Below are 27,147 nucleotides of genomic sequence, written 5' to 3'. Positions count from 1 at the left end.
TAGGCCTAGCAAGCGGAGCTACGAGCTCAGCTGATGCAACCTGAAGGGACTAGCGTGACAGTTCCCGGCACGCGGCGGCGGCGGCGGGCGAGGAAAGGGCGCGGGTGCCAGCTGAGCGCGGGAAGCGGAGAAAGCGGAGCCATGGGGGATGCTCCTAGCCTTGAAGAGAAGCTGCACCTTATCACCCGGAACCTGCAGGTCGGGCCTTGGGATTGGAATGCGCCGTTGGGTACTGGGGACTCCAGTCCAGGGATCCCGAACCCAGTCCCGGGTCCTAAGTGTGTAGGGCCTCGGTCTCCGCGCCTGGGCGGCTCTAAGGTCCTCTGCTAGTTGATCAATAAGTCAGTCAAGCAGCCATTCCCAGGATGCAAAAGAAGCCACCACACGGGGTCTCCTTTTGTGTGCACTTATCTTGTGCTGTAGCCGTTCTGGGGCTAGGAACTCCATTCCATCATCCTAGTTAATATATGCCGGGCGCAGTGCTAGGCTCTAGGGAGTCAGGGCCGTGCCCTCTCAGAGCTTTTGTGGAAAGAACTAGAAGTTTAAAACGACTCATAACTCAAAGCACTAAAGATAAAGCCAGTAGTGAAAGTTCCTGTGGCTGGAGTTCTGAAAAGAAATGGGGCCGGGTGGGCTGAAGAGATAGCTCAAAGGTTCAAAGCCCTTGCTTTTACCGAACCCCGATTCGGTTCCCAGCACCCATGTCAGGCACCTCAACACGGCCTGAAGCTTCAGAGGACCTGACATACCCTCTGGCCTCCATGGGTACACAAACGTAGGTAAAAAAAAAAAAAGGAGTCGGGCGGTGGTGGCACATGCCTTTAATCCCAGCGCTCACGAGGCAGAGAGGCAGGTGGATCTGTGAGTTCGAAGCCAGCCTGGTCTACAGAGCCAGCGAGTTCCAAGACAGCCAAAGCTACACACAGAAAACCCTTTCTTAGGGGGGAAAAAAAGAAAAAGAGAGAAAGAGAGAGAGAGAGAGAAAGAGAGAGAGAGAGAGAGAGAGAGGAGGAAGAAGGAAGGCTTCCTCTGAGGATGTGTCCTCCAAACTGCCCAACAACGTGTGCGTCTTCTATTCACTTCGCAGGTGCTTCTGTTGTCAACAACTACAAGTGTAGGAGTTAACCAGAAAAATCCAAAACAGCAATTTCAGACAGAGGGACCCAAGGGGAGCAAGAATCTTGTGGTTCAGAGAGAAGGCTAGGGGTGTGACTCACTGGTTGAGCAACTGAGAGGCAGGCTCTGGGTTCGGTCCTCAGAGCCCTCACACACCCAGCTCCAAGAAGACTGATTTCTCTGGAGTAGGGCATATCGTGTGCTGCTCAGACAGACTCGCTGCCACAGCACCGTCTCTATCCTGCTCTTCCTCCACAGAACTTACCACTGTCGTTTGACTTGTCTGTTTAGGAGAGACAGACAGGAGCCCAGTCATGAGCGCCTTGTAAAGTTTGTTTTACAGGCCAGATCAAGACTGGATTAGACTCATGCTAAGGGCAGGCGCAGCACTGAAGCGTCTTTCTGGCCTTTATTTTATTTTATTTTTTATTTAAGCTGTAATTCACAGTTCCTGGGTGTGGTGTGGTGCATGCTACTGTAATTTCAGCACCTGAGAGGCAGAGACAGGAGACTCACTTCAACTTGGAGTCCAGCCTAGTTTACATAGTTCCTGGCTAGCTAGGGCTATTCATGGAGAACCTGTGTCTAAGAGCACTCACCCCTTTAAAGGGGACAGTTTAGTCAATGTCTGTATATCCACAGGGTTGGTTGTTTTCCCCAGTGGAATGTGAACCCACCTGAGCATGGTGGCACAAACCTGTTTTCCCAGCGTGCAGTTAGGAGGTAAGGATCGGGGATTGAAGGCCACCTTCAGCGTAGCTGAATTTAAGGCCAGCTTGGACTGCGAGAGACCCTGTCTCAAAGAAAAAGAAAAATCTGTAACATTAGCTAACAAGTACCCGTTCCCCATTCCACCCCCAGCCCTAGGGAAGCACTAATTGACTTTCTGTCTCTTACATATATACCTCTCCTGGACAGTTCCTAGCACTAGAATCATATATCATGTGCCCATTGATGTCTGCTTTTTTCACAGAACAGTGCTGGACAGGTTCAGCTGTGGTTTTGTTCCTCTTTGAATTTCATTCCTCATGTTTTCTTTTCAGCCCCTCCCCACTTTGCCCCCAACTTCTCCCCTTCCCCACCACTCCTCCTTTTCCTCCTAACCTTCTCACTTTCCTGCCCTGCTTTCTCTTCTCTAGTTCCCCTTCTTCTCCTAACATATCCTCTCCCCTTCCCAGGCCTCTGTGTCCCCCACCTCATCCCACTGGCCTATTCTGACCTTTGATCTCTTTCAGGAAACTGCTTCCCTGTGGGAAAGGGCTCTAGTATATAGGGGAGAATTAGGAGGGAAACAGAAACCCAGAGACAAAGACACCCCAAAGTGAGAGTGAGAGCACACACTGACCAGGCATTTACAGAGACGGAAACAGGGACAGAGACAGCAAGAAGCAGATGCCTCTGCTCTTCATTTATTGTTTAAACCTTTTTTAAAAAAAGAAAATGGGGGCTGGAGAGATGGCTCAGTGGTTAAGAGCACTGACTGCTCTTCCAGAGGTCCAGAGTTCAATTCCCAGCAACCACATGGTGGCTCACAACCATCTGTAATGAGATCTGGTGCCTCTTCTGGCATGAGGGCATACATGGAGGCAGTATGTTGTATACATAATAAATAAATAAATAAATCTTTTTAAAAAAAAAAAAGAAAGAAAGAAAATGGGAGACTAGAGAGCTGGCTCGAACTTTAAGAGCGCTTGCCGTTCTTGCAGACAGCCCAAGTTCAATTCCCAACACCTACATCAGGTGTCTTGCAACCACCTAAAACTCTAGTTCCAAGGGATCTGATGCCTCTGGCTTCTGCAGGCACCTGCACTCATACACATATACTCAAATGCAGAGACACTTAATAAAAATAAGTCTTTAAAAAGAAAAGAGAATGATACCTACTGCCTGCTGTCAAGGCTCAAACTCAGACATCTCGGACCTGGGAGCCCCTTGTCTCCTCTCTCTTAAGCCTCTGCCCAGGCTAACAGTGATTGGGTCTGATCTACCTTCAAAATAGATTCACACACAGATCTGTAGTCTTCCTTTCTCTTTCCTTTTTGAGGCTAATATTCCATTATATGAACATACCACATTGTATTTATCCATCCATTAACTGATGGACATGGAGTTATTCTAGTCACAACTTGTTGGTCTTTTTTTTTTGTATCTTTTATTTTTTGAGACAGAGCTTACATCAATGGTAGAATTAATGAATTAAAGAAAGATACTTCCTTTTAGAATAGTTTAGAACAAGAGAGAAGCTAAAATCTGAATTCTTTACTTCTCTCCCTGTGTCTTCATTCTGTCTGTAGTTTGTGGTCTGTGGCCTGTCTGCTGTCTGGTTGTGTGTGTCTGATGTCTGTTCCTGTTGCCTTTCTCTAACAAAAGGGTTTGCTCTGAGTCTACTGAACAGCACAGAAATGTGGCACAGGAACGGAATGAGGAACACTTTCCTCCAGAGATCTTTAGCAGAGTTTTACAAAGGAAGAAGTTATGTCATTGACTCAGAACTCAAAGCCTCACACAGGTCTTGGGGCTGCTTTCAGTAAATGACTAACACACAGACACACAGATCATTCTGGGTCAGGGGCATGGGAAAGTATGTAACTTAAAAGAGTAAAAAAGCTCTGTATTTAGCTTGGATTGTAAAAGCTGACTGCATGGGGAATCCAAGGATAGTAAGACTGGTTACATTGTTCTCTTAAGACAGGTTAAACTTAACACAGACTGAGTACTCAGTAGAACAGCAGATTGAATACATGGTCTTCAATGGTCTTAAGGCATATCAACTCCACAGCTAGGTCCGGGAAAAGTTCTTTCTCTTTTCAAACGGGGTATTTTCAGAAGTGGTTATTATCACATAGTCTCTCTATGTAGTTCAAAGGCACCTGGCTTCACTTGAAACTTAACTTTAGTTTGCTAAACAGGCAGTTCAGCAATTATGAGCATATACTGCTCTTGCATAGAACCCAAGTTCAGTTCCCAGCACCCACATCAGGTAACTCACAACTGCCTGTAACTCCAGCACCAAGGAGGCTGAGTGGGCTTCAAAGACACTTGTGTACACCGATGTACATACATATATATACTTTTTGGCCAGACGGTGGTGGCTCACACCTTTAATTCCAGCACTCGGGAGGCAGAGGCAGATAGATCTCTGTAAGTTTGAGACCAGCCTGGTCTACAGAGCAAGTTCCAGGACAGCCAAGGGTAACTCTGAGAAGCCCTGTCTCAAAAAACAAAATAAAACAAACAAACAAAAAAAATCATTCAAAAATTGAAGCTAATGCTTGTTTACCATTCCCCAAATACTAGCAATGATCAAATTAATAATTGTACTAAACCTTTGTTTTTTCTAACTTTTGGATTTTGAGCTGGTTTCTGATATAATCCAGGATGGCCTCCAGGGACTGCAGGTGTGTACCTTATCATCACACATGGTTTTATTCGGTGCTGAGGATCAAACCCAGGGCTTTCTTCACACCAGGCAAGCACTCTACCACCTGAGCCGCATCTCCAGCCATGTTTAAAATGTACAAAAGCCATACAGTGATGTAGACCTGTCATACTTCGAAGCAGCCGAAAGGAGTTATTTAGGCTGATTGTGAAATTAGGAACTAGATGTGAAGTAGCTGTGTTGATAAAGTGCTTGCCTAGTGGACTGGAGACGTGGCTCAACAGTTAAGAACACTGGCTGCTCTTCCAGAGGTTCTGAGTTCAATTCCCAGCCACACATGGTGGCTCACAACCAACTATAATGAGATCTGGTGCCTTCTCCTCGCATGCAGGCAGAACACTGTATACATTATAAATAAATAGAATCTTTTTTTTTTTTTTAAAGTGTTTGCCAATGGCCGGTGGGCTGTGAGACACTCGGCAATTAGGATGCCTTCGAGTACACTCGGTTTATTCATATAAACATTTCCTTACGATGCTATGCTGTTACAAAGATTACAGTAGTTTCATGCAAACAAATCTCTCACGATCAGGGAACAGTAGGGCAGGAAATGCTGAGGCTTCCACTAGAGGGTACTTCAGGAGCAGGCTTGACCAGAGTCCTTCAGCTGTGGCAAGCTGGGAGGATGGCACTTTTGAAAGTTCCAGAAGGTCCTTTAGAGTTTCAGTCATCAGCTAGGGCTGACAGGTGGGTGGGTGTGAAGTCAGCAATAATGCCAGGAACTCGATGGTCGCTGGAGACAGAGTCACAGTGGCCTGTCTCAAAGTTACCTTGTCTATGGGGCTCAGTGCACGGGGTGTCTTGGGAGCATGGTGGTGCAAACTTGGGGTCTGCCATCTGGTTTCGGGAGCTGGTTTCTGTTATATTTTTAATATTTATGTATGTATGTATGTATGTATATGGTGGGTGTTTTGTCTGCATGTATGTTTGCATTGCAGAAGAGGGCATCAGCTCTCATGAGACTACAGTTATAGACAATTGTGAGCCTCCAGGTGGGAATTGAACCCAGGACATCTAGAAGAGCAGCCAGTACTCGTAACCACTGAGACATCTCTCCAGCCCCCATTTTCAGTTCTTAAACCCTCTGGGCGTGTCAGCCCATGATTTTATCAGGCTCACCATTTTAACATAACTATTTTTCTATATTAACAGTCAAAACTTTATGTTCACGTTGTTGGTAAATATTTTTCTCTGCTTACAGCGGCATCCTTTAAGTCAAAACATGTTATATTCATTTTGTCAAAACAAATTTTCAGCTCAAAACAATATGACATGTTTTCAACATAGTTTCCAGGTTACACAAGAATGGTTTTGCTCGCAGTAGCATACACAAAGGCCTGGGTTTGGTGCCTGACACGGCATGGCATGGCAGTGCACACCTGGACTCTCAGCACTCAGAAGTTAGAGGCTAGCCTGGGTTACATGAGACCCTGACTCAAAATAAAACAGAATGTAGGGTCAGAGGAGAATTGCTGACCCTTAATGATGGAAAGAGCAGTGGCAAAGATGCCTAAGCAGAAAGCGGAGGGGATAAGAGAACAGGGAAGCCAAAGGAAGGCTGCATTTCCAGGAGGAAGAGGGTTGAACAGTAGTCAGTGCTGCCTGCCGAATGGCGGTGGCTCACGTCTTTAATCCCAGCACTCGGAGGCAGAGGCAGGCGGATCTCTGTGAGTTAGAGGCCAGCCTGAGTTCCAGGACAGGCTCTAAAGCTACACAGAGAAAAACCAAAAAATAAATAAGTGTTCATTGCAGTTAGCTGCCTCAGGGTCCTCGGTGAACCTCAAAGGAGTATGGAGTACCGGGTCATGATGGCATATGGGAGGCAGAGGCAGGAGCATGGAGCTCACTGAAGTGAGACTGAAGCAGATGACAGCAGAAGAAATAGCTAAATTAACGTGGCTCCAGGGTCTGGTGAGATGGTCCAGTAGTTAAAAACACTGGCTGCTCTTCTAGAGGACCTGGGTTTGGCTTTGATTCCTGGCTCTTTTTCTTGTTTTGTTTTGTTTTTCAAGACCGAGTTCTCTGCATAACTCTAGCTGTCCTGGAACTCACTCTGTAGTCCAGGCTGGCCTCGAACTCAGAGATCCACCTGTCTCTGCCTCCCAGGTGCTGAGATCAAAGTTGTGCACCACCACTGCCAGCATGATTCCCACCTCCTATATGGAGGCTTACAACCACCTGTAATTTCAGTCTCAGGGGATCTGACACCCCCTTCAAGCCTTCTTGGTCACTGCACACGTAGTGTGCACAGACATACATGCAAGCAAAACACCTATATGCATGAAATTTAAAAAGGAAGAATGCTTGTTGAGGTGACTACAAAAGAAAGGAGGTTAACTGAGGGTTGAGGGGAGATGGACAGATCTGTGCCTCATACCCTAGCAACAGTGTCGTTTCCTGGAAGAGGCACTAGCAGCAACAGGAATAGCTTAGGCTGACTCTCAGCACTGAGAACATGTTTGCCCACAGGCTCTGAGCCTGAAACCCCAGTGACACACGACTTTGTTTGCAGGGTAAAGGATGAACAAGGTGAGGGATCAGCATTAAACCGGCTCTTCTGCTTCCACAACAGGAGGTTCTGGGGGAAGAGAAGCTGAAGGAGATACTGAAGGAGCGGGAACTCAAAGTTTACTGGGGCACAGCCACCACGGGGAAGCCACATGTGGCTTACTTTGTGCCCATGTCCAAGATTGCTGACTTCTTGAAGGCAGGGTGTGAGGTAAGAACGCTTGCTATGAACCAAGCAGTTGTCATTGTTAAATGACCAAAAGAGACCCTTAACAAGGGTGGGGGTGGGGAGGGAGTGGAAATCACTGGGGCCGATTTACATTTTGGTGACTTCTTATTGTTTCTGTCAAGGTAACGATTCTGTTTGCGGACCTTCATGCTTATCTGGACAACATGAAAGCTCCCTGGGACCTGCTAGAACTTCGAACCAGTTACTATGAGAATGTGATCAAGGCAATGCTGGAGAGCATTGGCGTACCCTTGGAGAAGCTCAAGTTTGTCAAAGGCACAGACTACCAGCTCAGCAAGTAAGCACATGATCGCTCCTTGTAGATCTGGTATGCCTTTGTAATTACAGGGTGGTGTAGTTCAGGTACTCTTTAAATTTGGGTTGGGAGCTACTTGATACTACCTGTTAAGAACCATTAAACAGTCTATACCCTTTGTTGGTTTAATTCACCCATCAATTGGAAACGCCTAGGTTCTCTTCTGTTTGCTACAGATATAAATGTAACCATAACCCTAACCAAGCCTCAGCCTTGGACCCATAACCTGTGGCAAAGGGATGGGAAATGGCCAGCCTCCCTTTCTCCTTCAGCCTCAGCAAATAATGATAAAAGAAATATGAGAGGAGGCAGCCATCTTCCAACAATTATTGTTATGTTGCATGGAGATGCTAAGCCAGCTTATGTCGGGGACAGATGTGGGCATTGGTGGCCCTTGGTATAGATGGGACATCCTGAGGTGCGAAGGGGTATCTATACCTTAAAGTAACTGCTAAGTCATGGACACACCATTGCTCATGAGAGACGATTTTAAAGATGTTAAAGCATATGCTCTCAGGAGGTGCAGAGTACTGTCTTAGAAGTGGAGCACAGTTGACTGCTTGACCCTGGGAGAGTTAGAATCTCAGAGTAGGTCCAATGAGACAAGGTGCACCAAAGCACAAAGCACAGAAAAAGACTTAAAAATCAACGATATTAAAATGAAGGCTTTGTAAGCCGGGCGGTGGTAGTACATGACTTTAATCCCAGCACTCAGGCAGCAGAGGCAGGAGGATCTCTGTGAGTTCAAGACCAGCCTGGTCTACAAAGCTAGTTCCAGGACAGCCAGGGCTGCTACACAAGGAAACCCTGTCTTTAGAGAGAGAGAGAGACAGAGAGAGAGAGAGGGAGAGAGATATTGCTATTTTATGAAGTCCTGTGTGGAACTCCCAGAAAACTCCCATATCAAATTAAGACCTCCACCACATCAAAAGTAAAATTAAAAAAAATATCAAGCCACAGGCTGGAGTGTAATTCTGTGGTAAAATAAATACTTAACACACATAAATTCTTGTTCTCAAGCATACACACACAAATGCAAGCCCAAATCTTTGTGACACATACAGCTTTACTATCCAGTTTTTCAGAACTTACAGAGTCAGAGGCATAGTGGTATATGCCTTTAATCCCAGCACTCAGGAGGCAGAAACAGGCAAATTTCTATGAGTTCAGGATTAGTCTGAGCTACATGGTTCTAGGCCAGTTAGGGATACATAGTGAAAGACTGCGTCAATAAATAAATAAATAAATAAAAATGATGATTAATTTTTTTAATGACCCAATCAAGTAAAAAAAAGTCAAGTGAGTATTTCTTAGAATTCTCAAGTGACTAATAATCATATGGAAAAGAATAATGGTCCCTGGTTGTTATTCAGAAAAATTGAGATAAAATCATTGTGAAAAATCACAATGTGGTCAGTAAATGGAAAAAAAAATTTAAGAGGCAAAATAGGTAATAAAATTTACAATAATTGGTCTGAAGAGATGGCTCTGTGGTTAAGAGCATCAGCTGCTCTTCTAAAGACCTAGGTTCAATTCCAGCACCAACATGGCAGTTCACAGCTGTCTGTAACTCCAGTTCCAGGGGATCCAACACCTTCACACAGACATACATGCAGGCAAAACACCAATGTACATAAAATAAAAATAAATAGATGTTTTTTAAAAAAAATTGACAAAAATCACATTGGGAAATGGTTTGGCCTTATTCGCTGCAATTTGAGATGCAAATCTCCCGTGACCCTGGGACTCCAGGCCAGTAGAGTGCAGGTGTATACCAGTGTATACCTGTATAGATGCCAGGCCACTGCTTATAGACACGAGTGCAAAGTTGAAAAGCAGCAACAGGCTTGAGATAAGGTTCCTCTAGCGGGGGCAGAACTAGGAACTGCTGAGGTTTTCTTTCTTTCTTTTTGGGGGGAGTTTTTTGAGACAGAATTCTGTGTGTAGCTTTGGAGCCTGTCCTGGAACTCATGCTGTGAACCAGGCTAGCCTTGAACTCACAGAGATCTGTCTGCCTCTGCCCCCCCCCCCCCAGTGCTGGGATTAAAGGTGTGCACCACCACACCCGGCCCCCCAAGGATGATATTTTTAAAATTTATTTTATGTGTATGAGTGTTTTGTCTGTGTACATATATTCACACCGCTTGGATGCCTGTGCCCCTGGAACTGGACTTATGTACAGTTGTGAGCTACTGTGTGGGTGCTGGGAACCAACCCAAGTCCTTTGCAAGAATAAGTGTTCTTAACCACTGAGCCACCTTGCCAGCCATATACCATATATTTAAAACTTTTTTTGAAGGTATGGAAGAAAGATTGGAAAATTGTACTATTTATTGATTAGGGATTCCAGAAGAGAAAAGGGGTTGGCAAAGACGGAGTGCGTCATGAGATAATAGTAGAACATTTTCCAGGACCAAAAGGAAAAACAGAAATTTAAAGTAATAGTTTTGATGAATGGATGGATCTCACGTTGTAGAAGTGATAGCAGTGCTATCTTTAGGGCATCCTAAGGTTGGGGGGCTGTCTTGGGACACTGAGGCCTGGGCTCAGTCTTACAACTATCTCCTCTGCTTTTCCTTTTAAGAGAGTACACGCTGGATGTGTACCGACTGTCCTCTGTGGTCACACAACATGATGCCAAGAAAGCTGGAGCTGAGGTCGTGAAGCAGGTGGAGCACCCTTTACTGAGTGGCCTGCTGTACCCTGGACTGCAGGTATGCAAGAGGGAGGGGAGGGTACCAGTTGCCTTTCTGCACTCTTTCATTCATTTTTTTAAGGTTTTTTTTTTATGGATGTTGCTATTGTCTATATGTATATCTGTATGAGGGTGTCAGATCCCCTAAAACTCTGGAGTTATAGACAGTTGTGAGCTGTCATGTGTGTGCTGGGAATTGAACCTGGGTCCTTTTGAAGAGCAGCTCTTAACCACTGAGCTGTCTCTTCAGCCCTCTGCATTGTTTCTAATGAGCATTCAGAAGCTTCTCAGGCACTGGCTGTACCCAGTACTCACTCTTCAGGTATCCCCTGGCTCTTCTCCTTCCTGGGTACTTCTTTACTGTAAGCCCCGTCTCCCATTTCGTTTCTGGTTTTTTTGTGTTTTGTTTTGTTTTGTTTTGTTTTTTTGAGATACCATCATGCCTGGTTCCTTTCTGTTTTTAAGACTGCGCCATTGTAAGTTCAAGGTTGACCTAGGTTACATAGCCAGAGTCTAGATGGATGGATGGACAGACAGACAGGGGAAGAGAGAGAGAGAGATAAAAGAGCTAATTAAAGCTATGGACTTCAAATACTGCACAGTGGCAGACTGTTTGCTTAGGTTTGATCCCTAATACTATAAGGAGGGAAAAAGTTATTAAAATTTTAGCTCAACGCTGGGCATATGGGGTATGCCTTTAATCCCACATTCAGGAGGCAGAGACAGGTGGATCTCTATGAGTTCGAGGCCAGGCTAGTCTACCAAGCAAGTTCCAGGACAGCCAGCGCTACACAGAGAAACCCTGTCTCAAAAACCCAAAATAAATAAATATATATATATATATATTTTTTTTTTTTTTTCTTAGCTGAGCAAGGTGACACAGACATCTGTAGGATTAGCTACTAAAGAAACTAAGGCAGCTGAGTGTGGAGGCACATACCTTTTAATCCCGGCCCTCAGGAGGCAGAAGTAAATGGAATTCTTTAAAGTCAAATCCAGCCTGTTTTACAGCCTGTTCTAGGATAGCCAGGGCTACCTAGAGAGATCCTGTCTTAAGCCTAGGAGTTCCAAGCAAGCCTGGCAACAGAATGAACAAAAATTTGTTGTTGTTTATTGTTTGTTTGTTTCAAGACAGGGTCCCTCTGTGTAGCCCCGGCTGTCTTGGAACTCACAGAGATAGGAAGATCCTGAGTTCGAGGTGATTAGGCCTGTCTGGGCTACGTGAGGAAGCTATCCTCATTCCAGTTATGTTTGTTTTAATTTAAGTACCATCTAGTCTCCCAGTTGCTGAGAAGTGTTTTGTTTCATTCAGTTTAAATATTTGTTTGTTTGTTTGTTTGTTTGTTTGATGTATATGAGTAACCTGTCTTCACCCACACCAGAAGATCCCATTATAGATGGTTGTGAGCCCCCATGTAGTTGCTGCGAATTGAACTCAGGACCTCTGGAAGAGCAGCCAGTGCTCTTAACTGCCAAGTCATCTCTCCAGTCCCTGGTTTTGGTTCTTTTAAGATAAGGTCATGCTATGTACTTCTGCCTGGCCAAAAATATGCAACAAGTTTCCTGGCTTTGCCGTCAGACTGCTAAGATTAGAGGTATGCACCACCATACCCAACCCTTTTTTTTTATTATTATTATTATTTTAGTTCTTCAATCAAATGGTGTAGATTTCTAGTCTATGGTAACCATGTGTGGTTACTACTAGGAGGTACTAGAACAGACAGTCCAGACAGAACATGCTCACAGTTAGAGAAGTTCTGTGGACAGTGCTGGTGTAACTAGTTCTTTAGTCAGCCTTCCCATGTGTCCTCTTATGATCTAAATTTTACCAATGTTGCTTTTTTTTTATTTTATTTATTTATTATGTATACAATAGTCTGTCTATGCCTGAAGAGGGCACTAGGCCTCATTACAGATGGTTGTGAGCCACCATATGGTTGCTGGGAATTGAACTCAGGACCTTTGGAAGAGCAGGCAATGCTCTTAACCGCTGAGCCATCTCTCCAGCCGCCCCCCCCCCCAATGTTGCTTTTTAAAACTCAGGTCTGGGGAGATGATTCAGTGAATAAGGGTGCTTACTCTTTCAAACCCCCAGCACCAACATTTAAAAAAAAAAAAAAGGCCAGGCAGTAGTGAGTTTGAGGCAGCCTGTTCTACAGAGCAAGTTCCAGGATAGCCAGGGCTACACAGAGAAACCCTGGCTCAAAGAAGGAAAAAAAAAAAGCCAGGCAAGTATGGGAACCTGCCTGTTAATCCCAGCACTCGGGAGGCGGAGACAGGGAATCCCCAGGCAAGCTAACTATTAATCCCACTTTCTGAGAGTAAAGATCACCAACCCAAAATGTTCAGACAAATTAAGCAAGCTTTATTTTCTGTCACACAGCTCCCTAAAGCTGTGTTTGAGAGAATAGGGGTCTGATAGCCCCAAAACTACAAGGCTAGGTGTTTCCAAGGGTTTTTGGTTATATAGGAACTTGGTAGAGCATCTTACCAGGGTATAGGGGTATGGAATGTCAAATTTCAGAAAATGGGTCAAGACATGATCAAATAGTAATGAATTTATTTTGACCTCAGCTTCTTTCTCGTCAGGCTGGTCCATTACTAACTAGCAAGACTAGCCAAGTTTGTGAGCTCCAAGTTCAGTGAGAGCGACTGCCTCAGGTGGAGTGATGGAGGAAGACACCTGTCAGCCATCCCTGGCCTCCCCATGCATGTATGCACACACACACACATACGTACCAGCTCTTAAACTGGGTCCATGTCTCCACTGCTTTGGATCATGGGTGTTTTTCAAATAGACTCTTACAATAGCCTGCTAGTGATGCTGTCTGTCTCCAGCCTACATAGGCCTCTGGCCCATGCCCAGCCGTTCTGTAACTGGTGTCTTTCTTCAGTGCTGGTCACATTTCTCCATAAAACTGTTCACTGACAGGACAGTACTAAGGTACCCTAGTATGACACTCGTGATCTTATCTACTTTTCTTTCTACTATTATTACTATTTTTGAGACATGTTCTCGCTTTATAGCCTTGGCTAGTCTGGAATTCACTATGTGAACCAGACTGGCCTAGAACTCACAGAGATCCACCTATCCCTTCCTCCCTTGTGCTAGTATTAAAGGTGTGCACCACCATGACCATCTATTTTAATTTCAAAACAAAGTCTGTGTAAGTCCAGCTGACTTAGAACTCATTCTGTAGACCTGGCTGTCTCAGGGATTTATCTGTCTCTGACTCCAGTCCTGAGATTGCAGTCACAAACCACCAAACCTTGCCCTCCCCTCGTTGTCTAATCTTTACACTCAGTGTGCTCTACATCTCTTGAAGTTTGCCGTTTTCCTAAACAGTTCTCAGCCCTCTGCCCTCTCGTACCGTAACTCTTTGTAGTAGAGAATCTCTACAGCAGTGGTTCTCAACCTCCTGATGCTGCAGCCCTTTATATAGTTCCTCATGTGGTGACCCCAACCATACAATTACTGTTGTTGCTACCTTCTAACTGTAATTTTACTACAGTTAGGAATCATAATGTAAATATCCAGTGGTCTCAGGCGACCCTGTGAAAGGGTTAGTTGATAACCGCAGGAGTTACGACCCACAGGTTGAGAACCACCACTCTAGTTTTTTGGTGTTTTTCCCAAACAGCATCTTACTATATTGTTTAGGCTGGTCTTGAACTCATGATTTCAGGATAACCTCTTACTTCTACCTCCCAAATAGATACCATGCGAAGCAGACAGTTCTTTGATATCTTATTCAGTGAGGGACCTCCAGCATCACTCTCTCCCCCACTGAATTAGATAGATTAGGAGCATCCTGAGAGCAGAGCCTACACCATATGCAGTAATGTCCACACATGCAAGTTGCTCAACAGCCATTTCTGAGCCACCAGGGCTCAGAAATTTCCCTCCTGGCTCTACCCTGTTTAAAAAAAAAAAAAATCACATGATGCGGGAAAATTGTCTGTATTCTGTCAATCATATTTTAATAAAACGCTGATTGGCCAGACAGGCAGTATAGGTGGGAAAACCAGACAGGAAGTAGAGGTGATGCAATGAGAACAGGAAAATTCTGGGAAGCAAGGAGGTTCCTCTGCCACTCCTGCACAGACCACTGAAGAGGCAGCATGTAACATGCCCAGCTGAGAAAGGTACGGAGCCATTATGGCTAACATAGATGAAAATAATGGGTTAATATAAGTTATAAGAGTTAACAAAAAGCCTGACCTAATGGGCCAATCAGTTTATAATCTTATGGAGTCTTGTGCGTGATTTTCTTTGGGACTTGCCGGCTGTGGAGTACCAGGTGGGACAGATACCCCAACAAGCCGGCCCCTGTCATGTTACAATCACATGATTTCAAATTTTCTGTATCAGACCCGTAGGGGACAGATACAGCAGATGTTTACACTCGTGTTTCTCTCCACAGGCTTTGGATGAAGAGTACTTAAAAGTAGATGCCCAGTTTGGTGGTGTTGACCAGAGGAAGATTTTTACCTTTGCAGAGAAGGTGAGTGGCCACCTCTCTCCCATACCTCTGAGAGATACATAGCTGAAGCTAACTCAGTTATGGTACACAGTCACGCTGGTCAGACACACACTGCCTGGTGGGCGTCCTGGCTCTGCAGGCCAGAAAACAGTGTCTGGAAAGCACAGGTGTAAGCGAGCCAGGTCTGTCTGCCTCACCAACTCGCACTGTCTCGGTGCCTACCCGAAAGCTGTTCCAGGACTTGCTGGATTTGATTCCTCCTGTTACTCTGCTCTCCTAGAGCATTTGGTTCACACTCCTGAGTTTCATAGAAACCATGGATCTCAGAGATGAAGTTTACCAGGGTTCGGGGGTCCACACAAACACATAGTTCTTTTCTTGGAAAGAGCTTGAATATATTGAAAAGGTTGTTGTGGTTTTAGTTTGGGTTTTGGGGGTTTGGGAGGTTTGTTGTTGCTGTTGTTGTTTCTTAATGTTCATGGGTATTTCACCTGTGTGTGTGCCTATGCACCAGAAGCCAGAAAAAGGTGTCCGATACCCTAGGCCTGAAGTCACAAGTGGTTGTGAGCCACCATGTAGATACTGGGAACTGGACCCAGGTTTTCTAAAAGAGCAGCCAGTGCTGTTAACCACTGAGCCATCTCCAGCCTCTGCAGTTGGTCATTTTTGGCAAGGTATAAAGAAAACAACTTAATCAGAAATACAAATTCCTAGAATACTTTGACAACTCTAAAACGTTCCTATCCTTTGACCTAATAAAATCTGCTCCTGGAAACCTTACCTAAGGAAATAAGAACAAATAGACAAAACTTGAGTTGTGTGTGAGAGTACTTACCACGTTACTAATTTAAAGCAAATATTTAGAAATAAACATATCCAGTGGCAAAGAATTAGATAAAAATGTTACACGGGTTGAAGAGATGGTTTAGTGGGTGAAGTGCTTGCTTTGCAAACAGGAAGACTTGACTTTGAGTCACCGCCACTCATTTAAATACCTGCTGTTGTGGCGAGTGTCTGTGTCATAGTCTAGGAAGACCCACAGATTCTGGGGCTCACTAGCAGCCAGTGTAGGCAAAGCAACGAAACCCTGTCTCAAAAAAACATAGTGGGAAGGCAACTGAAGAACACATCCCAATGTCATCTTCTGGCCTTTATATGTACCCACACAGGTGAATGCACCCTCATATATGCATATACGTGCATGCACATACACGCACACATATACACAAATAAAATGTAAATATTTTTTAAAGCCTGCGAACATAATGACTGTTGAAAACTATATATATTTATTAAAAAGGCAAGGAAGAATGGTACATAGTGCCCTGAAGTTGTTGGTCAGACCAGATGAGAACAGAGCACCGAGGAGAAATTTATATTAATATCTGCTATTCTTGTGTTTTCATTCCAGTACCTCCCTGCACTTGGCTACTCAAAACGGATCCATCTGATGAATCCCATGGTCCCAGGGTTAACTGGGAGCAAGATGAGCTCATCAGAAGAGGTAAATTACTAACCATTTTTTACATTTATTTTATCTATTTGGTGTGTGTGTGTTTATATGTGTGTGTGCGTGTGTGTCCATGTGCCTTTACTTAATGAGGGACATCACCAGCCCAAAGGTTACATATCTCCTTTCCCTTTTATTTAGTACTGGGGATTGAACCCAAAGCCTCTCATGTTGGGCAAGCACCCTTCCACAGCTCCATCCCCAGGTCACAGCCACTTTCCCTTTTTTACACTGATTTATTTGTGTGTATGTGTGTGTGTATATGTCTATACCTGCAGGGACCCATGTATATAGGTCAAGACTACTTAGGGAAGTTGGTTCTCTCCTCCTACCATGTGGGGACCAGGGATTGAACTCTCAAGTCATCAGGCTTGGTAAGCAAGCCCTTTCACCCACCAAGCCATCCTGCTAGCCCCCCACGACCATTTCTGGAATCTAGACAGCTTCAGCAAAAGACAGATTGAAGACTCCAAAGAACAGTGCCCTAGCTAACTAGAGTCTGGATGTCTGTGCTGTGAGGCAAGCTGGCGTCCTGTTGTGTCAACTGTGCTGCTGATGACCAGGGTGATCGGGTTTCATGTCTCCCATCATAGGGCTGTGGTCAAGTTCAGCCCTATTGCACTGGGCTTGGGGATGTCATCTACTGTACTAGAAGAGCACTCTGAAGGCTGAGGCAGGAGGATGAAAAGTACAAGTCAGCCGTGGTGGCAGACCCCTTTACCTGCTGAGCCATCTCGCTAGCCCTGGCTTCAAATTGTTAATGAGTAATGTGCCACTTCACCTAACTAAAATCTCCAAACTTGTTCTTAGCCAAGCGGTGGTGACACACACCTTTAATCCCAGCACTTAGGAGGCAGAGGCAGACTGATCTCTTTGAGTTCAAGGCTAGCCTGGTCTGCAAAGTGAGTTCTAGGACAGCCAGGGCTACTCAGAGAAACCATGTCTCAAAAAAAGGAATAAGGAATATATATGGAACTAGAGAGATGATGGTTCAGTGGTTTGGGGATTTTTGGTTGTTGTTTTTGTTTTTACGATTTTATTTATTTATTTTATGTGTATGAGTGTTCTATTTGCATGTACAATTCTATGCCAGAAGAGGGCATCAGATCCCAACATAGATGGCTGTGAGCTACCATGTGGTTGCTGGAAATTGACCTTAGGACCTCTGGAAGAGCAGCCAGTGCTCTTAACTGATAAGCCATCTCTCCAGCCCCAACACTCGCTGTTCTTGAAGATGACCCAGGTTCAGTTTCCAGGACCCACATCAAGTGACTCACAGCCGCTTGTTAACTTCCGTTCCAGGCATCCAACATCCTCTTCTGGCCCCTGTAGGCACCTGCATGCATGTGGTACACATACACTATTTTTTTTAATAGATGGATAAATAGTTAGGGCTTCAGATATAGCTTAATTGAAAGAGTGCTTACCTAGCATACATGAAGCTCTGGGTTTGAACACTGCATAATTCAGGCCTCATAGTACATGTCTGTAATTTTAGCACTGGGGAGGTAAAGGCAGTAAGATTAGTTCAAGAATATCCTTCACTACATAGCAAGGTTGAGGCCAGCCTCAGTTACAGAGACCCTAGCTCAAAAGAAGACAAAAAGAGTATGTAGTCCATGGCGGGGGGGGGGGGGGCAGAGGAAGAAATGGATAGATTTGACTTCATTAAAATAAGCTCTTTTAAGATCATATTGTATGTTAAAGCTAGTTATGTGTGTTCTCATTTTCAACCACAAGAGGTCTCTTTTCCTCATGACTTCCAGGAGTCTAAAATCGACCTCCTTGATCGGAAGGAGGATGTGAAGAAGAAACTAAAGAAAGCTTTCTGTGAGCCAGGAAACGTGGAGAACAACGGGGTTCTGTCCTTCATCAAGCATGTCCTCTTTCCTCTCAAGTCTGGTAAGAGTCCCCCGCTTGTTTCTCAGGTGCCAAGCTGGGGGCTCCAAGTTCCTGCTATGACCTTGCTTAGGACTGTCATAGTCCTGGTGCCATATATACAGTGCGCGTTGTGAGCAGTGTGTCCATTGCCAGGAAGGAGCTGAGAGATTGTCAGGCTGTGGAGGATGTCACACATGTTGAACTAGAGTTCTTTTTTCTTTTGTTTGTTTTCAGACACGCTTTCTTATAGCCCTGGCTGTCCTGGAACTCACTCTATAGACCAAGCTGGCCTAGAACTCACAGAGATGAACCTGCCTCAGCTTGCTGGGTGCTGGGATTCAATGTGTGCACCACCATTGCCCAGCTGAATACAAAATAATTCTAAGCCATGATTTTTGTTGAATACACAGTGTGGCTGCTTATCCAATAAAAGTAAAGGAAGGCTCATTGTAGGGAACTTATCTAACGCGAGTCAGCTTCTAGGAAGGCTCATTGTAGAGTGCATGTCTAAATAGTCCCAGTGCCAAGAAATGAAAAAATAGAATGCCAGGGCTGGTGCAAAGACTGGTAAAAGTGAAATGCTTTAAATATGATGCATGTGCACGCATGTGTATGCACAGGCACATACACACACAAGTATAAATAGCAAATCTACAAATAGTGATGCATTGGGTGGAGGAATATTGTGTCTGCGGTTACTGACTGGTTTCTTGGTGTGTTGTAGAGTTTGTGATCCTGAGAGATGAGAAGTGGGGTGGAAACAAAACCTACACCGTTTACCTGGAGCTGGAAAAGGATTTTGCTGCCGAGGTAAGGCTAGAGGAAGAGTGAGTACGCACTGAAGTCTCACACCTCTCCCTCCTGGCTGCCAACCTAGTGAACGAGCCACACCTCAGTCCTGATTTCCCTGAGACTGTTTGGTTAATGACTTAGATTTGGATTCAGGTAGTTTATTAAGTAGATGGGCGAATGAATGGCAAATGCCTAAAATAGTGATCTTCATCACCCTCCAAGGAGCTAGATGCATTGCAATAAAAAACCTTTCTCCATGGTTGCACCTATAGGCACATACCCATACCAGACACATTTATATACATAATTAAAAATAAAAATCAAATCCTTCATTTAAAAAGATAAAGTAGGCATGTTTAGCTAGAAAGCAAGTCTATATTCTGTCTTCACTATAAGAAGAGTTTCCCAGAGGAGAGACTAGGTTTTCTTGTGACTCCAGAGGATCAATACAAGACTATGGGTTGGGAGAGAAGGGCTGGAGACAGTTCGGTGGTTAAGAGCACTTTCTGCTCTTGCAGAGGACTGGGGTTCAGTTACCCACATCAGGCAGCTCACAACAGCCTGTGACTCCAGCTGCAGAGATGCTGCTGTGCTCCTCTGGCCTCCACAGGCAGTAGTGTACACGGGTGTGGGCACACACATACACGTGGAACTTTTAAATGATGAAAAAGATGTATATACATATATTGAACTTGTTTTGGTTTTTTTGTTTGTTTGTTTTGGTTTTTGGAGAAAAAGGTTATATTGGATTTTTAAAACACAGTCCTTCTATGTAGCCCTGACTACCCTGGAACTCACAGATCCACCTGCTTCTGCCTCCCCAGTGCTAGGTTTAAGGTGGGTACCAACATGCCCCAACTAAGAGAAACTTTCTAATAGCCTGGATAGTTGGTGAAAGTGGGCTGACTCACTTGGCATTTCATCCCCTTCCCTTAGAGGTGTGGGGGCAACAGCTGGGAACAACTTGGGGGAAGCTAGATGTAAGCAGGTTTGAGTGGCAGCCGAGAGACTCTGATCTCTGAGGTCTGGAAGCTCGTGTGGCCCATTTAGGGATGTGTTGAAAATATTACTCTGAAACCCTTCTCTGTTGTCTGAGGCAGGCCACAGAACCCACACCACTGAAAGCAGTTCTTTGTGGGAATGCTGAGCAGAATTAGAAGGAATGCTTCTGGAAAGTTCTGCAGCCACATATTCCCACAGTACTTGCCACAGTGGAATTTCAAGTCTGGTGTGTCTATGTATTTTAGATTTTCATTGCCTGGGACAGAAGCCACTCTCTGGTGACATGTGACTGTGGCGCACTTACGGTGTGGATACTGCAGGCAAAAACTGAATTTTAATTTACATCTGGATAGCTGCAGGCCTAAAGCTTTCATTCAAATTAACTATTCCCAAGGAAATGAAGAAGTAGCATCAGAAACAGAAATGCTGTCATTAATGTATTACAATATTCATACCTGAGGATGTCCCTTCAGAATATCTAAGTACTTCCAGATTAGTTTTAGGTACAAAAAGGTAACTTCAGGATATAGACAAAATACTGAATTTCAACTGGGAGGTGGTGGCATATGCCTTTAATCCCAGCACTGTGCTGGAACTCCTGAAGACCAAGGTGGCTTCTGAACTCACAGAGATCCGCCTGCCTCTGCCCCGGGTGCTGGGATTTGTGCCTGTGTTTTCACTGCAGCATTTCGTGTGAGGTTGTATATGGAACTTTTCTTGTGTTATCATTGATGCTCAGACTTTGGAGCATTCCAGATCGGCCCTGCAGGTGAGGACACGCAGCTGCACTACCAGGGAGCAGCACCACGCACCACCGCCACCGTGTCGTGTGGCTCAGCCCTCACTCTGACTCAGATACACCTGCTATCCTCATTTTTATTTATTAATGGTTTGAATTTTTTTCTTGTTTATTGTCTTCTGAGTCTGGATCTTGCACAATGCCTAGGCTGGCCTCAACATAAGCAACCTTCCTGCCTCAGCTTTTCGAGGGTTGAGGTTACAGGTGTGAGTCACACATGCCCAGCCTGTTTTTCTCATTTTTTAAGTGAACCGAGACTGGGCTGAGGATGTAGCTCAGTGGTAGAGAGCTTGCCTAGCATGTACAAGACACTGGTTTCAACGCCCAGTACCTCGAAAGAAAGAAAGGAAGAAAATAGTAAAAGTCGTCATCATCAAAACTTAAAGGGGTTACACCACTAGCCAGAACTTTAATTCTCACATGTCTAACTTGGTCTTAAGACCTAGGGTTACCTGAGTGAACATTTTCCTGTGAGTAATATTTGGTTTATGGCTCAAAGCATAAACAGAAAGACTAGCAGAAGAGCAGAATTGGAGTAATGAGTGCCAGGTAAAGATGGTGCACACCTCTAATCCCAGCACTCGGAAGACAGAGGCAGGCAGATCTCTGCAAGTTTGAGGCCAGCCTGGTCTACAGAATAAGTTCCAGGAGAATCAGGGCTATGCAGAAAAACCCTGTTTCAAAAAACAAAAACAAACAAAAAAGAATGACAAGCACATTCAACCTAGAACAGAATGCAAAGTCAAAAGATCTGGATGCCAGGCTGAGTGCAGTGGCAAGCATTTGTAATTCCATCATTCATGAAGCCGAGGCAGGAGGGTTGTGGGTTTGAGGGTAACTTAGGCTACATAGTGAAACCTGTCTAGACAGGCAGGCACCCGACTTTAGGACCAGTCATCTTTCTGTGTTCTACCTTGTCTTGTAAGAGTGTTGTAAGTCTCGAGACTGCTGGGAACATGGGAGACTCTGTCTCCCATGCTGCCTCTCTATAGATTCTGGCGTCCAGGCCTCATCTCACCAGGCCTCGTCTTCTTCTGTAGGTTGTACACCCGGGAGACCTAAAGAATTCCGTTGAAGTCGCCCTGAACAAGTTGCTGGACCCCATTCGAGAAAAGTTTAATACCCCAGCCCTGAGGAAGCTAGCCAGTGCTGCCTACCCAGATCCTTCAAAACAGAGTAAGGCCAGCTGGAAAGGCGCCTGGAACTGGGACCACACTTAGAACCTCCTAGTCTAGTCTGTGGTCACTAAACCTGCCCCTTGGGTTTGGTGAACTTGTCCCCAGTTGGTATTCATAGTTGCTCAGGCTTCCTGAAAAATCACATCTTAACAACCTCCCTGCTCCTGTCTCTCTGCTTCTGTTTTGTGAGTTGGTCCTCCAGTTATCCATGATGCTGAGGTGCTGCCGTAGATACCTTTGTGTGACCCATCCAGAAAAGACAAATTCTGCATGGATTTTTATAAACAGAAATACCCAAAGGTGGCCAGACTACTAAAGGCCCTGCCTTGTAGCTTACTTAGTAACAGAGAAAAGGCGAGGTGGGAATTGTGGTGTCCCTTCTGCAAAGCTGCTGGGTAAAGTGTAGCTCGGTGGGTGGGCTCTGTGCTTCTCTCCTAAATCCTGCCTGGTTTCAGTAGTCTCATCCAGTGCAGTCAAAACTGGCCTGCCTTTGGGGTGGGAGAGGAGGAGAGTCCCGACTCTATGGAGTTCTTCTCGATTCTAGAGCCCACTGCTAAAGGCCCTGCCAAGAATTCAGAACCAGAGGAAATCATCCCGTCCCGGCTGGATATGCGTGTAGGCAAAATCATCAGTGTGGAGAAGGTACTCACTTTTCAGTACTACTACCCAAAGAGGCAGAGGAGGGTTAGGTTTGTGTTTCCATCTGGAGGAAACCTAGCTAGAGAAGGGAAGTAGCATCCCTGGGGTCATATTGCAAGGCAGAAGGCAGGTGTCTAATTGCAGGCAGTCTCTGAACTTTATACAACACAGCCAGGAACCTGGAGAGATGGGACACCGGTCAGAGAACTTAGCAGTTAAATGTGGCCTGATGTACTATGTGCCAGCTTGCCTGGACTAGCTTCTGGTCTTACCCCTTAGACAGTGGCTGCAGGGAGGTGGACTTCCATTTTTTGCACACAGGTCATGTGATCAGTCATTGGCTGGGAACCATTGTTCTAGGCCCTTTTAACCCTGGTGTTGATTTGCTTGACACTGTATGGCCCTAAGCCTCCCAACCACAGACTACTTGATGTGGCTGCTGGTGCTACCACCTGAGATAGTGAAGGCAACATTCATCCACTCCACCTCCCAGACACCTGGAACCCTTGGTGTAGTACTTGGGGCACAATGGCAGTCACTAACAGTCCAGGCACCTAATCTCTGCTAACAGATTTTTCCACAAGCCATTAGGTTCATCTTCTCAACTCAAGCCCCTTGAGGAGTTCTTTCAAGGCATGTTTTCAAAGCCAGGCATGATAACACATGCCTGTAATCCTAGGACTTGGGAAACTGAGGCAGGAGAATCACTGCAAGTTAAAAAACCATCCTTCACTATATAAATGAAAAAAGAAAAAGACAGGTGCAGGGGAGCTCTGGAGAGAGCAGATGTGGCAATGGCTAACCTGGCGTTTGGCCTACTCCACTGTGATCATCTTCCGTGTATTTGTCTATTGGGGTTGAAGGGAATGTGCATGCCACATGTGTGGAGGTTAGAGGACTCGTTTCTCTCCTTCCCCAATATGGCACCTGGGGAGCTGACAGGTGGTCAGGCTTGGTGGCAAGCACCTTTACCCACTGAGTCATCTCTCTGTCCCTCTGACAAGAATTTCTTGCTGGCAGCACCCAGATGCAGATAGCCTGTATGTGGAGAAGATTGATGTGGGGGAAGCTGAACCCAGGACTGTGGTGAGCGGCCTCGTACAGTTTGTGCCCAAGGAAGAACTACAAGACAGACTGGTGGTGGTACTGTGCAACCTGAAACCCCAGAAGATGAGAGGAGTAGACTCCCAAGGCATGCTGCTGTGTGCATCCATGTGAGTGAGGATGGGGAGATCAAGAGTGAGGAATTAGTCTGTATGATTGTATGATGCCCTTCTGTATGCTGTGTGCAAGCCCGAAGAAAATGCCCCTTCTACACTGATGCTAAAAGATAAGGCATGAGCCGGGTGGTGGTGGCATGCGCCTTTAATCCCAGCACTGGGGAGGCAGAGGCAGGCAGATCTCTGTGAGTTAGAGGCCAACCTGGTCTACAAGAGCTATTTCTAGGACAGCCAGGGCTACATACAGAGAAACCTTGTCTCAAAAAAAAAAGAAAGGGAGGGAGGAAGGAAAGAAGGAAGGAAGGAAGGGGAAGATTAAGGCTTGAAAAGGGTTGCTGTGCATAAAAGATACACTGTTAATATAAAGCTAGATCGGTAGTAGGGCATAGTAGCACACGTCTTTAATTTCAAAAGATCACCAAGAGTTCAAGGCCAGCCTGGTCTACATAGCAAATCCCAGAGCAACATAGTGAGACCCTACCTTGAAAAAAAAATTTTTTTTTTAGTTAAAAAATAAAATGAAAATGGACAGATGCTGGGCATGACAGCACCTACCTACCTTTAGTCCTAGCACTTAGGGGAAAACTCTCTATAAGTCTAGTTTACATATCAAGTTCTAGGCCAGCCTGGGCTACACAGTGAGACGCTGTCTCACCAAAAAAAAAAAAGATAGACGTTGGATACAACTCAGGTTGGTAGAGCTCTTGCCAGGCTGGAAAGAAGCTCGGGGTTTGCTCTCTAGCACCTCATAAAAGTGAGTATGGTAACCCACACCTGTGATCCCTGCGCTAGGGAAGTAGCAGCAGGTGGATGTACAGCCTGGGCTACATGAGACTGTCAAAACAAACATAAATGAAGGTGTCACACTATGAGTAAGAGGTGGAGCCCAGATGCAAACCTGTTGTGATTGGGTACAGATCATTGCTGGAGACCCAGATATTACTCTTTCCAGAAAATGAGGTATTGAATCCTGGGCTAAGTGTTCAGAGATGTGGAAAAGTGACCAGGACCTCCTGAGCTATGGCACTAAGGGCATCCTAAATTCCTTTAGGGCCCTCAACACTTGAACATCCACAGCTGTTGGGAAATCCATCATCTTGCTTTTTGTCCTGTCTTTCCCAGAGAAGGGATAAGCCGCCAGGTTGAACCTCTGGACCCTCCAGCAGGCTCTGCTCCTGGAGAGCGAGTATTTGTGAAGGGCTACGAGAAGGGCCAACCAGATGAGGAGCTCAAACCCAAGAAGAAAGTCTTTGAGAAACTGCAGGTAAAATGCTACTGTCCTTCCTTGCCCAGGCTGCCCCCACTGTGTTCTCCTCCCTAGCCCAGGCTGCCCCAGTGTGCTGTTAAAATTGGCAGTTGCCTGGTTCCCACTTCCCTCACTGAGTGAGGGACTTCAGACCCTTGCTTGTCCATTTGATCACAGTCTGAGAAAGCAGCAGATGGGTGCTTATCCCCATTTTACCTCAGGCTTTGACTCTCCATGCCAGAGCAAATAAATGAATCTTGAGTCTAAGGCACTCACTAATCCAAATATGGCCTGCCCCAGTTGTCCTGGAATCACTCATTTATTTTTTTCAATAAATACAACGTTCAGAAAACTAGAGAAACCCTATCTCAAAAAAATAAATAGTCACGTTCAGAATGTATGTGTCGAGCACTATTCTAAATTTCTGAACTACACCAGTGTTAACAAATTAGTGCTCTATTTATAATAACAAATATTATAGAAACTGTGTTAAAGAGAGAAAATATCCACAGCCCTGCTGGGTATGTTGGTACCTTTATGTAATTCCAATACTTAAGAGGCAGAGATAGGAAGAATGCCCCAAGTTCATGCCAATCTGGTTTTAAAAAGGAGGTCCAGGCCATCCAGGGCTAGGGCTACACAGTGAGACCCTTCTCAAAACAAAAAACATGGATATTTATTTCCAGTCCTGTCAAAGCTACTAAAATAAGCCTGGATTGCCTCCTTCAGATCTTTTGCTGGGCAGAGGAGCATTTGGGTTCGTCTGCTTTTCATCCCTGAGGAATCATGTGTATAGTGTATTGTGGCCTATTAGCCCGCTATAACTAACTTGGGAATCATGTGTGTGGTGTATTGAGGCTATAAGCCTGCTATAACCAGCTTGGGGTGCATTTCAAGCAAGACCTTAGGTTTGATCCCTGGCATCATCACACATACCAGGGCTGCAATGATATCAGTAATCTAGAAGTCTTTGTATTTATTCATAGAAGTGAATGCCAAAAGATAAGAAAATGGAAGCCTTTGGGAAACCACTCAGAAACGCTGAGCCAGGGGTCACGTGTTGTAGTGCACACCTTCAATCCCAGCACTCAAGAGCAGAGGCAGGAGGCCAGCCTGGTCTACACAGTGAGTTCCAGGACAGCCAAGACTACTACTCAGGGAGATCCTGTCTCAAAAACCAAAATCAAAAAGTTGGGCCAGTTCATGTTAATAATGTAGTAATCATTTATTTTTTTTGTCTGTCTTGTCCAGGCCGATTTTAAGATTTCTGAGGAATGCATTGCACAATGGAAACAAACCAACTTCATGACCAAGCTGGGGTCCATCTCCTGTAAATCACTAAAAGGGGGTAACATTAGCTAGCTGGCCCAGCATCCTCCTCAGATCATCACCGTCTCAACTTGTGACATCCATCACCCGTTCCCATCTCAGGACACTGAAGCTCCAAGTCTGGAACTGTTGATTAGACATGGGACTTGGTAAGGGACAGTTTACCTCCCTACAATCTGGGATCATCCCACCTGGCTGCTTGGGGTAAGGACAGCTGCCCAGTGCAGGCAGCTGTACCTCTTTCCTGGCAGCTGACTTGAGAAACCTGGTTTCAATAGAACCAATAGAAAAAGTTTATTCCACCGTCCTTGTAATTGGAAAAACACTGGTTTCCAAGCTTCTAAGGGTTTATGTCCACAGCTGTACCTCTAGCTAGAATCTAGTGCCTGATCTGGCTAATTACAGTTTCTCCCCAACAGGAAATTGTGGGATTTGAAAAGAAGGAAAAATGGCCTAGAGGTCTACCAAGCTTCCCAGGGCTGGCAGCATTCTCAAGGCCTGCCTACCCTGAGGCTTGGCACCAGTGGTAGGGTCTGCCCCAGCTCTGGGTTTCCCTGGATCTGGCTAGGTTGGGACACTCCCTAAAGCAGATGTGTCAGCAGCAGGATGGGCATGGACTGACACAGTGTGGTGCTTTCTTCAGAATGTGGGATACTTCATAAGGCATCTCAATCCAATCACTTACCACCGCTGTCAAATTCAAATAAAGTGTCTGAACAAGGGTGTCTGGGTGGGTGTGTCTGAACCACACTAATTAGGAGATG

At 45.2% G+C, this 27,147-nt stretch overlaps 1 protein-coding gene across 1 annotated transcript; it reads left to right on the top strand.

Annotated features, from left to right (window-relative positions):
* Positions 1–18: 18 nt before the first annotated feature.
* On the top strand, positions 19–27,105 carry Yars1 (tyrosyl-tRNA synthetase 1). Its single transcript, XM_048434314.3, has 13 exons — positions 19–198; positions 7,128–7,274; positions 7,415–7,590; positions 10,193–10,322; positions 14,728–14,808; positions 16,199–16,291; positions 18,064–18,199; positions 18,903–18,988; positions 21,812–21,947; positions 22,494–22,591; positions 23,609–23,802; positions 24,931–25,072; positions 26,306–27,105. Exons 1-13 carry the CDS (start codon positions 34–36, stop codon positions 26,414–26,416), a joined length of 1,695 nt encoding a protein of 564 aa, XP_048290271.3. The 5' UTR covers positions 19–33; the 3' UTR covers positions 26,417–27,105.
* The last annotated feature ends 42 nt before the right edge of the window (positions 27,106–27,147 follow it).

The sequence above is a fragment of the Myodes glareolus genome, chromosome 3 (genome assembly GCF_982192425.1).
Source record: "Myodes glareolus chromosome 3, mMyoGla1.1, whole genome shotgun sequence".
NCBI classification, from domain to species: domain Eukaryota; kingdom Metazoa; phylum Chordata; class Mammalia; order Rodentia; family Cricetidae; genus Myodes; species Myodes glareolus.
Note: the sequence above shows the minus strand (reverse complement) of the source record. Positions and strands in the feature narration are given on the sequence as shown.